This window comes from Lepisosteus oculatus, chromosome 8 (assembly GCF_040954835.1).
Source record: "Lepisosteus oculatus isolate fLepOcu1 chromosome 8, fLepOcu1.hap2, whole genome shotgun sequence".
NCBI lineage: Eukaryota > Metazoa > Chordata > Actinopteri > Semionotiformes > Lepisosteidae > Lepisosteus > Lepisosteus oculatus.
Window position 1 is genome coordinate 13,828,322 of NC_090703.1, and position 12,905 is coordinate 13,841,226.

The 12,905-nt window shown below is 36.8% G+C and overlaps 2 protein-coding genes across 7 annotated transcripts in view; both read left to right on the plus strand.

Moving 5' to 3' along the window:
• LOC102682572 (phospholipase DDHD1) overlaps positions 1–4,634 on the plus strand; it is a 30,891-nt gene extending 26,257 nt beyond the window's left edge. For all 3 annotated transcript variants that reach the window (XM_015350741.2, XM_006632494.3, XM_015350742.2), the window contains one exon: positions 108–4,634. In XM_015350741.2, the coding sequence (XP_015206227.1) occupies positions 108–289 (182 nt within the window). In that variant the 3' untranslated portion in view covers positions 290–4,634. The remainder of the gene's footprint in view (positions 1–107) is intronic.
• Positions 4,635–9,881: 5,247 nt separating this feature from the next.
• The window catches only part of fermt2 (FERM domain containing kindlin 2), a 40,327-nt gene continuing 37,303 nt past the window's right edge, over positions 9,882–12,905 (plus strand). For all 4 annotated transcript variants that reach the window (XM_015350744.2, XM_015350745.2, XM_006632417.3 and 1 more), the window contains exons 1-2: positions 9,882–10,381; positions 11,300–11,469. In XM_015350744.2, coding sequence (XP_015206230.1) covers positions 11,313–11,469 — 157 coding nt within the window. In that variant the 5' untranslated portion in view covers positions 9,882–10,381; positions 11,300–11,312. The remainder of the gene's footprint in view (positions 10,382–11,299; positions 11,470–12,905) is intronic.

Here is a 12,905-nt window from a genome sequence, read left to right on the forward strand (position 1 = left end):
AAGGGAATAAAAAAATGGAAGCACACATACAACCTCAAATTTGTCCAGTTGAAGTCTGACAGTGACATCGGTAACTTCAATAACAGTTTGTTCTGTTTGGGTTTCAGTGGAATTGGAGCACCGGATTGACTTTGAACTGCGTGAGGGTTTGGTGGAAAGCCGATACTGGTCCGCTGTGACATCGCATACAGCTTACTGGTCCTCCCTGGATGTTGCATTATTCCTGCTGACTTTCATGTACAAGCAAGAGCTGGCTGAAGGCACTGAGGAAAGTCCTGACCCTGTGTAACACACACATTTGTACACACACACACTGACCTCCATCCTTCCTTCTCCTTGTTCAAACAGCACTGACCCTGTGGAAGTCTCAGTCTTGAAGACGCATGAATCCACTGCACAAGAAGAACTGTCAATCCAGATCAGATGGAACTTTCACTGAGACTGGAAACTTTATAAAGCCACAAGTGTGGAGGAAATGTCACAGACCAACAACAGGACCGCACTGGTGGAATGACATTCTCACGTGGAAACTTGGGAGTTTTTCCACGCACAAGAATGACTTAAAGCCCTTCCCATTCAGGCTTGGGCCATCCACACTTTTAACAGGAGACCATTCTGCTGTAATTCCTCGGACCACTGAGCTAATACAATGCAGTTCCTTGCATTCCCATTTATCCACTTTGTAGCAGCAATCGCCTAGCTTTGTCAGAACTGGAATCTTCATTATTTTGCTTAATTCTCAAAGATATTTAACTTCATTGTTATGATTACGTATTAACAGCTACTTAACATAAACTGGAAGACTGTTTTTATTAAAATTTCCTGTGGGGGGAGGTTTAAAAATGGACAAAGTGGAGAAAAAAGCATTTATTTTAGTGCTATTTATTTTCTTACTTTTTTCTGCAACAAGATATTATCGTGCATAGGTTCCCTTCACTTTCATATTACTCATAGTTGAAATATACCAGGAGATGATAAGCTAAATCACTTTTTATTTGAACAAATATGGCAAATGTATTTTACGAAATCCTTTGAACATTTGATGTAGTGTATAAATTCATGTTGATTAATATTTGTAATATTCTTAGAAATCACCAGTGTCATTTTTCCCTTTGTAATGGCTTTCTCTAGATATCACATTTCTATATTGGCTATAATAAAAATGATCCAGCTTTATAATCTACTGGTATGTAAAAAAATGGTGCTGTAATTTTGTTTCTTCATTAGATCTATTTCTAAAGTGCAGTTTCAGAATTAAATCTGGCATGAATACCGACAAATAAAACTTCAGTTTTATCTAATAATCAAGTACATCTAAGTACTACTATATCAGTTCTTCTGCTATCATTCCCATTGACAGGGTGGAATGCATTATGTCTTAGACAATGAGAAAGTTGTGTGCTGTACCAAAACTACTGCTCCTGTACTTAATTTGTGATTTTGACTCCCACTTTTCACCTTTACAAGTTATTTCTGTGATGATCATTTATTTCCTCACTACTGGATTCTAATACATCCCTAGCTGGGATGTGTTGGAAACAAGGGCCAGTATTTGGCCAGTAGATGTAGTACAATTATTTGAAAACTGAGGAGGAAAGGAGGCAGTCAGACCATACATTTATAAGTATGAAGCTGTCATGAGCTGTGTTTGCATGCAGTGACCTTTACAAGAATTGCATGAGGTATTTGAATTTGTTGGCACAGGTCTCCCAGTTCAGGTCATTGAGGACTTTAGGACATTCAGTCTACCATGCTAATGACAGTCTGCTTTCAGTGATATGAAGTAAAGGGAATCTAATGCCTAATTAATTGTTGTGGCTGAATGTTTGAATTTGGTCTTTAAAGAGATGGTCTGTTTTACTTGCTTTAACTTTACGTAATCAAGGTAAAACGTAAAGTGAAAGGGCATTCAGACCACCCATATAGTGCCATTCCATGAATTAAAGTAATGTAGGGCAATGTTAGTGGTAATTTAAATACATGACTTTCCTTGTGTAATTGTGAATGATTTTACTTTAAAAATGTATTTAAAAAAAACACTTTCCTTTTAAAATAAGTCAAACATTAGCACAACCCTAGAGGAAACCCCAGAAGCAAGCTACTGAGTCATTTCATGAGTAAACTCTACAGCTAGACCCAGTAGAACTAGGCCCCAAAACTACTTCAGTTTTTGTGACATTTTCAGTCTAAAACAGAATAAAACCTTAAATTTGACAACCTTAGTAGGATAGTTATCCTCAAAATAATTTATCTGAATCCTTCCTAAAAATTAAAAGGATTATATGAGTCATTGTATGACGTTTATTTTGTCCAGAAACAGTATGCAGCTGTCTCGCAACCTCATCTTCCCTTTATAATTTATATTTTTTATTGTGATTTTTTAAAATTATATATAGATTATTTTGAATCAAACCAAATCATAGGAATGCAGGGCTAAAGTTTTTACAAAGAATTTCATGGCAAAATGGAATTGGTTTTTTGCCGTCATTTCATGCTCTACTGAAGCAAATCATCTTGACTTTCATTGCATTGCACGTACTGGCTTGATAAAACTCATGTAAATTAAGTTGTCTTCAGCTTCCTTCCAGCTGATGTCTATAAAATACTTAGAACAAAACTGAAGATTTTGTAGATGTAATGTTTACATTTAAAACCAAATCACTGTAGGAGATTGTTTTATTTGATTTTTTCCACATATTGTGTGTTTGCTTGTTTGTTTTTTGGGGAGAAAATAATAATTCCAGTGGTTGGCGAAATCAATATGCATAGATTTGCTTTGATATTTTAGTTTGTTTCACCAGATATTTCAGATTTTCACCAGACTGATAATTTTGTTTAAGAAAAGAGCATGGAAATAAAGATAACCAAGGCAATTCTTCAGCCTTGGGGGGGGGGGATACACAAATTGAAGTTTTAACAAACCACAAGACTTGGAGCATATGATAGATTTAAAATTATAAAGCAAAAATTCAAAACGACACGTTGAATGCTGAAAACCTCTTTGTTTTCTGTAGAAAGTTTTGGAATACAAAAAAAGAAATTAATGTACCATAATCTCTTAGAACCTCATGTAGCATACTTTCTTGTGGTCTGTTTTCACTATTTTTATAAATACTACTGTTTTTGAAATACAACTAATTATTGAATTGTACTCATCTTATGTCCCACAAATTACTTGTTGTTACAGTCATTCCATTTACATTCAAGAACTTTTCAAATGAATCGTTCTTGGTCTGTTCATGACAAGCGAACAGTTTTATTTTTATTTACAGTAGAAAAATTATATTTTTTCAATCTTTCAATCTAAATCTCAATTGCCATTACCAAATTATTTCTTGTTAAGTATCATGGCTTCCCCAGATATTTTTAAAACATTAAAAAATGTTGATAAAAAGCTACTTGATTGATGTATGAAAAATATGGAGAGAAAACAATTGGTACCAATGTCATCTTGGCAAAACTACTTTGTCAGAAAATTAAAGGGGTTTACAGAGTTGCATACAGTACCTTTTGTTTGTGTTTATTTTTTGAAGGAAGCCCTTTTTTTAATAGCAGTAGCAGCAGGTGTTCCATCCACTGGGTGTCAGTATTTCTACTTTCAAACAAAGAGCTAACAGTTCGGGGACTTAAAACTGGGAAATTGATCCTCAAAACTATGTGCAAATGAAAATACTGTACATTGGCATCACTGTGCTTAAGTATCCTGAATTGTAATAGTGCTGCTGGCACCTACAATCTATAAATATAGGTATGTTTTCATAATGGACCTGTCTGTACTTTGCCAGACAGCAGGAAAGCTTCTCTCCAGTCTTTGAAGGTCAGAGGCCCTGTATGTCCTTACGTACTTTATAGTTGAAATTTGATTAATCGCTTGCTATGATTAATGCATCATTTCTGTAAGCAGTTGATGTGAATGTAACTGGCAGAATCCAAGCCTTCACAGACTGGAGTTTGCATCACTACTGTAAACCTCAAGCAGTGTCAATGTAGAATTTCTCTCAGTAAGGAGAGATTAATGAGGCTTGAGGGAGGGGAAGTGTTCAGCCAAGGATTTTAAGGAGTCAGTCTTCTTAGAAACTCATCATTTTGATTTTGATCTGCTCAATGTTCAGGATCTTTGCAAATTGAAAATGCTTGGCGCCACATTTACCAAAGTTAATTGAGTGTAGCACTGTTTCCTACTAGTTTCTTTGTGTTCAGATGCTTACATTTTTTAAATAAGTAAACCTGAAAGCCTAGGGTTTGATGTGCTGCTGAAATAAAAAAAAAGACATGGAAAATATTGGGGATCTACTGAATTATGAAACATCCATAGTTGATCCATAAAGTGAAAATGCAGTGAAACACAGAAAGCTACATTTTAATTTTGAAATCTGTGCTGTGAAATAGACCGTGATCTCAATATGTACCTTGAATAAGATTATTGAGTCAAGAATGTGTAAATTTGACTGGGCTCTCATATTTCTAAAACCTTCTCAAAGACTGTTATTTAACTTGACATTAAAACGCTACGCTGACAAACTATTGACTCTTTAAGACGTGCAATAACTGATGCCTGTAATGGATTAACTCTGCCATTCAAATAGCTGTATTTTTTTCTTTTATTAAAAACCTACATTTCCTTTTTGACATAACTTGTGTGATATAAATTGTTTGATTTGGTAAATTCCTCTTTTGAAGTGCTCTTTCTGATTTTACAGGAAAGGGGTTGACCTGTTTCTGTAATCAGGGTATGTACATGATGAAGTGTGAGGATGAGGTGTTTGCATTGTGGGGGGTTCTTTGAAGTAGAATAATCCCAACCAGTTGGGACACAAATTGTCTTTGAATCTAAGATTTTCTTTCCCTTGTGATACTGTATGCATCATGAACTGCTGGCAAAGAAATCCAAACTGACAAGTCAGAGGCTAAATCTTCAAAAGTAATATTAAAGGTTTCCTTTCAGATGCCACTTCCCTTGCTATATATTTTATTCCTGTGGAAACTTCGTTTTTTTCTAAAACTAGTAATCTCAAATTATTTTGAGTGAACAATACATACATATATGAATAAATGCATTTTGTTATTAAGAAAATAAGGGTACAATTTAGGTTGGTCCTCCTTGCTTCTTAGTTTTTGCTAAAATGTCTCCTTTGAGTGACTCTTAACTGTGTTTGGAGAGTAATTTAAAGGTTTTGTAAGCACAGTTGGTATAAAAATTAATTTCCGTCCCACAACAGTAGTTGAAAGTGATTTGTAACATGGTCAAACAGAAGCTTACATCAGACATCACTGGTGATTAGTTGTTTTTAACCTGAATGACAATATGACAAAGACATTCCCTTTAATTATGTTTCTTAGTTAGGGTCAGCACAATGCAGTATACTCATCTGGAGTTTCAAAAAAAGCAGGCATTTAAATGCTTTCTCCACAAATAGATAAGGAACATCCTTGCACTATTTGAAAGAGTAGAGGTATCATTTTGTCAAATATGAAGAAACCAAAGAATGCAAATATTATATTGTTAACAATAGCAAAAACATGATATAGAATCTTGTAACATGAAATTACTTCACCTATCTGTAAGGAACAAACTATGGTGTGATTTTCAGTTCTATTAAAACATTTTAAAAGTTAATAGCAACATAAACCACTCTTAATCATGATCTTGCTAGTATTTGGCGTTTCAAATAAAAAGATCTAAAAACGTACTTAATAGTGTACCTACTATTATATTGTTTTTAATGCCAAATACCAAACTTGTGATTTTCAAAAGCCAAGTTGTTTTTTTTCTTTTTAAAGAATTAAGATTTAATCATTTTAATATATATTAAGGTTATTTACATCCTGTTATGATTATAAGATTGATTTAAAATCTTTTGATTATTTTTTGTGACATTACTTTTTTTTTAAACTCACAGCTACCGCCCTCAGTTCTTTTAGCAAGACTATGGTACCTGACTATGATATAACCTTTTATTACTCCCTAACACAACTCTCTATTTGGTGTACTACACGGACTAGATTCCACATGGACCCATTAATGGTCAGCCAGGCACAACAATGAAACTCTAAATATCACATTGGTTGTTAAACATCTGGGTTTATTGAACACGACTATCATATGCTGAACATTGAAAGAAATCTATTACTAGGCATGCAATTTAAAAAATATATATAAATATGTAAATTGTATATATTCTGCTACTCAAGAAAACAATGCCTTCATTTTATAGTTATGTTGGAGCAACACCTCAAATGGACTCCCCAGCAGTGGAAACAAGTAATGAATCAAGGTAAACCACCACGTTTGGCAAGCATTGCACAGACATGCACAATGTTAGACTAATTGTTGTGTACAACAGAACATTCAATGGGGAGATGGATGTGTGATGGTCTGGACATACTGTAAGTGTCAAGTCATTACAGAACTCCACTTATAGCGATTTATGTCTTTGATTGTACAGTGCTACATTGATCAAGTCCTGAGCTCTCACTTGATTCCAGCAGGAAAACACGCAACAAGTTTCTTTGTAAGATAAGAATGTGACATTTCTGACTGTTGAATCCCATTTGTCATACACAAGCCTCATTGAATGTTCATGGTAAAAACTGGCAAACAAAACTCAAAGACCAGAGAACAGGCCCATGCTTGTCCAGACTCTACAACATGAATGGGATAGCATCTGAAACCTTGTGATAAGCATGTGTTCCAGTTGTATTGCTACTGTTTTGGATACAAGACTGTGGGCCACACAACCTACTAGCCTGTGACTAGCACAACAGACTCCCTGTTGTTGAGAAATACTAAGCATAATCTTAATGTTAAATTACATGTGTTTGTTCAAATAAAATGTCAGTGCGGCTGTTACAAAAAAAAGATTTTCATTTTCCTCATATGAAACCTTTGTAAAATTGCTGCAGTTGTAAGTGATACCTTTCTTTTGATACTCTTGTTTACTTAAGAAGACGTAACGATGATCAGCCACTTAGGGTTGGGATATTTGAATATTTCTGTATGTTGGACATATTAATGACAGTTAAAATTCTCATACTGCTGGTAGCCAATGCTATGATGATGGGTACGTCTCAATGCAGTTGAGAAACAATAGGATGATGGGACAGGAAAATGTGTTTATTGGGAAGATCCCAATAAATCGCAATCCTCCTTGATGGACTTCTGCATTTATTATGCAGATCATTTATGATAGAAGCTTTTAAACTGCACATGCAGGGGTTGAGACACTTGGGATGCCCATAAGTTTGATTTTTTTTACAGGTTTGGATAAAGAGCAGTTCTTTTCAAAATGGAATATTACAATTTTCCAAATCTAGAAGTGGAAATATTCTAAATGTGCATGATTGTTCAGAATGATCTTAAAAGGTTTTCTTGTTTTCTAAAGTTTTTTTGTAGATTTTTTTCCCTTTTACTAATGGGAAGTGTGTTTGTTCTGACTTAGTGCTTAACCACGTTTTGTGACTGCCCCTGTTCTGTTCTATACTCTTGATTTCACTTTCATACACTTCTTCTGACAAAATGTTTACACCCTAATTAAAAAGGAGTCTATAAAAGGCAATAGAGGTGCTGCCAGAGGCAGTTCCAGGCTGGGCGAGTAGAGAGCAGAGTTATAAATTGATCTGATGCATCCCAAATGTTCGGTTAACATCTCTACACTGAATGTTCACTCTCTCTCTGGAGTGACCAAGAATTAATGTGAAATACGGATGGACACTTTACATTTGTAAATACCGATCTAGAAATTCCCCTTCCTAGCGAAATGCACAATTAAAACTAAATCCTGACATTTCAGAGACTGGAACAAAGTTTCTGGCTAATTTATGAATTGTAACACATATAGATTACTAAGGTACTTATATTTTACCTCTTCTACACTCGGGGAAAAAAATCTATAAAGCTTCAGATGCAAGTATTCGTCTCCTGTATCATAAATCGCATCTTAACCATTGGTGGCTAGAATGAACGAGAACTCAAAAACTTCATTAAAGACAAGTATGGCTTAACAAGGAACATTTGTTATATGGGTTGCCAAATGTGCTTTTGAAATGGTCTGCCCTAATTTTCTATAATTTTTTTTATGTCAGGTTTACTGTAAATTTTGTGTTGTGGGAAAATAAGTGTTTTCCCATCAGGCTTTTTCTTTTAGTATGATTGTGACTTTTTCCACATTTCTAGCATTCCTTTTCTTTCACATTTCTTTTCTTTTTCACATTTCACATACAGTGGATATTTGCTGGGTAGACTTCAGTGGTCTGTATGAACAAGATAGTCTGATAATATTTTCAGAAATGAACACCCCACTTTAAAGAACATACTGTAAATGCCTTTTTAAATGTTTAATTTGAATTTCATTTTGTTTCTCAAACTGTGCAGGCAAAGGCTGGCCGTGGTGAGGCGAGGGATTATTTTTGAAGGAGTGTTTTTATTCACTCAGCCAGATAAAGTCAAGCATAGGACAAGATGGAATTCCAAAAGTAAAGCTTCTGGGTATAAAAATATTGTGTGTTTGGGTGCAAAAAAAAACATTTTTTACTGAGAGCACATTATAAGTAAGAATACAGTGGCACATAATAGGTTAATGGAATATAAAATTTACAAATCTCATAAAATGTTATGCTTCTTAATTCACACTAGCAGGTTTAAAATAATGGTCTGAGATGGACTGGCATCCTGCCCATTGTGTACCCTGCCTTGCGCCAGTTGTTTGCTGGGATAGAAACTGGCTTCCGAAAGACCTTGAATTGGATGAAATAGTTAATGAAATCGTTGGAAAATGGATGGATGGAAAATTAACTTCATGCATCAGAATATAATATAGGAATAAAAAAAGTAAAAGTGGGTAATACAAATGTTTTAAGTGTTAAAGCAACAGATCAAAAATAACTATAGTCTGATGACTCATACCAATAATGTTTATGGTAAATGTTTCCATATGACTAAATGTTTGGCTCCATGCTCACATTCTTACCCTAAGGAAAGGAAATGTAGAATATTAGAAAATTGTTCAGTTGAAAAATACTTTTTTTCTGGAAGGAAAATACGAATAAATCTTGTAGTGCCTACAAGCACACAAACAGTTGTGGGCTTATTGCTAAGAGTTAGGGGGTGGCCTTTAACTGAACTGACCTATAACCCTCTGGTGGTGAAATAAAAACGATCCTTTCCTGGAAATTCCTGAAACCCCCAGAAGGAGTGAGGAGTGGTAAAGGGAGAATAGGCTCGGTGTGAGATAAAAGAATTCTGTATTTGTTTTCTCTTTAAATAAACAGAGATACAATGGACCATTTGTTTTGTGGATTTAGTTCTGGAGATAACGGTTTTCTTAAAACACCGAAGCTTACAAACTGATTGAGTATATATACTGCCTACTCTCCTTTAAACCCTGAAATTTTGTCCAGCGATGGAATTTATTTTAGAACAAGGCTGAAGGTGTGCTAGGTTTTGTAATAGTATGAAACAAAAAGCAACACATTCAGATCCATGAAAAAGAAAAGGAGGACTAAAGGCTCGCTGATATGGGCAGGAAAAGCGAAGCTTTTTCTGTCAACTCATACATACAGCCAGCAACTACTGCTGGACAAATATATATATATAAATATATAAATAAAAGCACAGTATTTATTCTCCGGATATTAAAATATATCAGCATTAATTAGGATATTTTGTGAACAGCGCATTTCACAATTCAGCAGCACAAAGAAATGCATCGCATATATTGCAAAGCATGACAGGAGAAATCTTTGCCTGAAACAATCGGTGCCTCTCGGAGGGGTATTTAATTGGGGATAATAATTTATCCTGGGACAGGGATTGAGCCCCGGATGTTTGACCGCACTCTCGGCTCTATTGCCTTAAAAGGCAGCAGTGCCCGTCCTCCCTGGCTTTGCAGTTCCCCGGCAATCTGCGTTGAGGGGAACACTGTTTACGCTGCAAGCGACAGCGTGTACCACGGCTGAAGCAAAACTTCCAACAAGCCTAGCTTATGGGAGCGGGGGGGGGAGTCAAATAATTATTAGGAAAAATAATAAACGCAACTGGACACGCGGCCGCCAGTAATGAAGGAATCAAAAAAAAGATAGGACTAACGCGAAACAGCGAGAGTCGGCCAGCTGGGAGAGTGTGAAAGGAAAAGTGGGGTTGGAGGAGTGAGTGACGTTATCTGCTGGGAGAGGGAGCGAGCGAGAGAGAGAGAGGGAGGGAGAAAAGGAGAGACCAGGACTCCATTAGCAGAGCCCAGAGCAGGCAGTTTGGGATACTTCGCTTGGACGAGTTCTTTGTGTTTTTCTACTGAGCAAACGCACGTGAGACAAAGAAAGAGACTTCAGGAAAGAAATAATAAATTTAAGTTGGTACTGCGGCGTCGGGTTGGTTGGATTTGTGAAGGTGAGTGGATCTAGCAACTGGTTTTCATTTTCGTTCATGAGTGGCAGGAAAGGGAAAAAAAGCTCTAGCACTCTGAACTAGGCAATCCGCTTTGCGGTTTGCTACGTGTTAAGAAATCTTCCTCTCCATGATTTTTACTCTGTGGCATTTTTTAATTTTCTCTTGTTTTTGTTTATGAGTGTGTGTGTGTGTTTGAGCTTAGTTTAATTGCCATTTTTTGTGAGGAGAACACGGTACATGTCCGAAATGAACATGGGTAAGTTCATGAAAAGCACACATTCTGAACTTACCTATTACGTAAACTGCTCCAATGCTATAATCTAGTCGCCCTCTCCCGTTAGGTGGAGCAGGTGAATTTACATTGACATCGCCAAAGGGCAGGAAAGCACTGCTTATGTCTGTAACTTTTTCATCTTCTTTGTTCTTGGTTTTATTGGTTATAATGACGCACTTATCTCAAAACGGACCGCACTGAAGTTGAGCATTTCAGCTACACATTACCTTTTTTTACGCGGCTGCAGGCGAAGCTGTTGAGTGCGGTTAAATAATAAAGCAGGCATTGCCGTAACAACGTTTTTAATTTACCCTCGTTGAGTGACGCACTCCGAGAATCTGAATGCACGACCTTTTAAGATGATGAGAGTCCCCTGAACTTCGTTGTTTGCAATGGTGGAGCCTAATTTTCGGGGTGGGGAGTCCCTATGCTGTTCTTTGTCACTGCGCCTTTCTGGCTTTCTTAAATTAATTAACTCTGTACCGAAGCATAGCTTAAGCAAATTTCTGTTTATCTGCTGTTGGTATTTACACGGAGATACGGAATGCTCTGGATAATGCATAGAAGATATCCACGCAGGGTTGCGTTTTTGAGTTTCCTGTGCTGTTTTTTTTAACCCGTTCTTCTCCGCTTCAATTTTAAAGTTATCTTGGAAGGATGGCGCTGGATGGCATACGAATGCCGGATGGCTGCTACGCGGACGGGACCTGGGAGCTGAAGATGCATGTGACCGATCTTCATCGGGATGTCTCCCTGAGGGTCACCGGGGAGATCCACATCGGCGGGGTCATGCTGAAACTCGTGGAGAAACTCGGTAGGATGCTGTCGCTAACGGCTTTCCAACACTGACGTGTCGATGTGTCCGGGAGGGTGGTTGGGTGACGCACATCCACACATGTAGTTTTGCCTGCTGTATGCTCAAACTCTTCCCCAAGGTGTGGGCGCGGTATAAATGCTGTTGTCAATCTGTCCTTCGTGCCCTGGGTCAACTTCTTTGGCTTTCCCGTTGGATTTTGCTCTTAAATGTCACAGGGCAAGTAAATGCGTTATTGCATTTTGAGTCTTGACTTTTGTGTGGTCCTAACAAACAATAATTTGTTAGTGATGTTAGTAATTTGTGTTCCTCTATTGTATTATTTTGGGGGACCTAGTGCTTTACCTTTTTCATTGAAAACTAAAGATTATAGCAGTCTACCATTATGGTGTTCTGATAGTGGGTAATACATTATAAACGATATGCTTAGTTCTTTTCATTTTAATGCTCTTTTTCTTACTGAGGAGGGTGTGCTTTTAAACCCGGATGTTGCTATTACAGCACCTACATTGTATAATGTGTTTTATAGTCATTGCTTATGGCTATGACTACATTTTTTGAAACGTAAATAAACTTTCATTTTTGACTTTGATACTTGAGCAGTAAGAATTTGTTTTCCATCCTTTCTGTTCTGGCTATGCCTTTAAGACTTAAGATGTCTGGGAATGAATGTGTTAGTCCATCAATTTTCCAAATAAGTGTTTAATTACTTGCCTTTAGCATTGGTTCCTAAAATAAAAAGTTCATTAGCTAATGCATTTGTAAGCTTGTGCACTTGAGCCATAATATGGAATACTGCAGTTCCAAGACTGACCAGACTTTCTGGGATGGGACAGTGTTGCAGGCCTGGTCAGTTTGTGCCTGTACTGTAGTGCCACAGTGTTCTTCTGCTTATACCGGCCACCAGCCTTTTGCTGTAACACTAAGACCAAACAAAGGTGTCTGTAACCAGTGTTATAATTAGGAAGCCTGAATATAGTGTTTAAGAGTCACACCATATGTTTTGTGATTTTGTTTGTGCGTCACGGATGCTGTAAACCTAGGTTCTCCAGCTCTAGTTAATGGCTTTGTATGCTTGGTTCTAGTGTAAGTTCCCGATGAAAATATGCACAGAAGTTACATTTCTGATGGGTATTGTGTTCTTTTTGCATTCCCTAAAGATTTGGAAGCTCTTGACTAAAAATAAATTTGCTTGCCCCAAATAGTTTTTCCTGTCCTGTTGTTTTCAATATTCGGCATAGTAGCCTCAGGAACCTCCGGTCCGTTATAGAGTAATCCTTATTAAAGTGTATATTGCCTTCGGCATTACTAGGTCACCCTGGTTTAGTGGTCATGTCAGACTTATTTGGGGGGAATTCTTTACTTAATAATTGCTTACACTTATATAGCACTTTTCTGGACACTCCACTTAAAGCGCTTACAGGTAGTGGGGATCC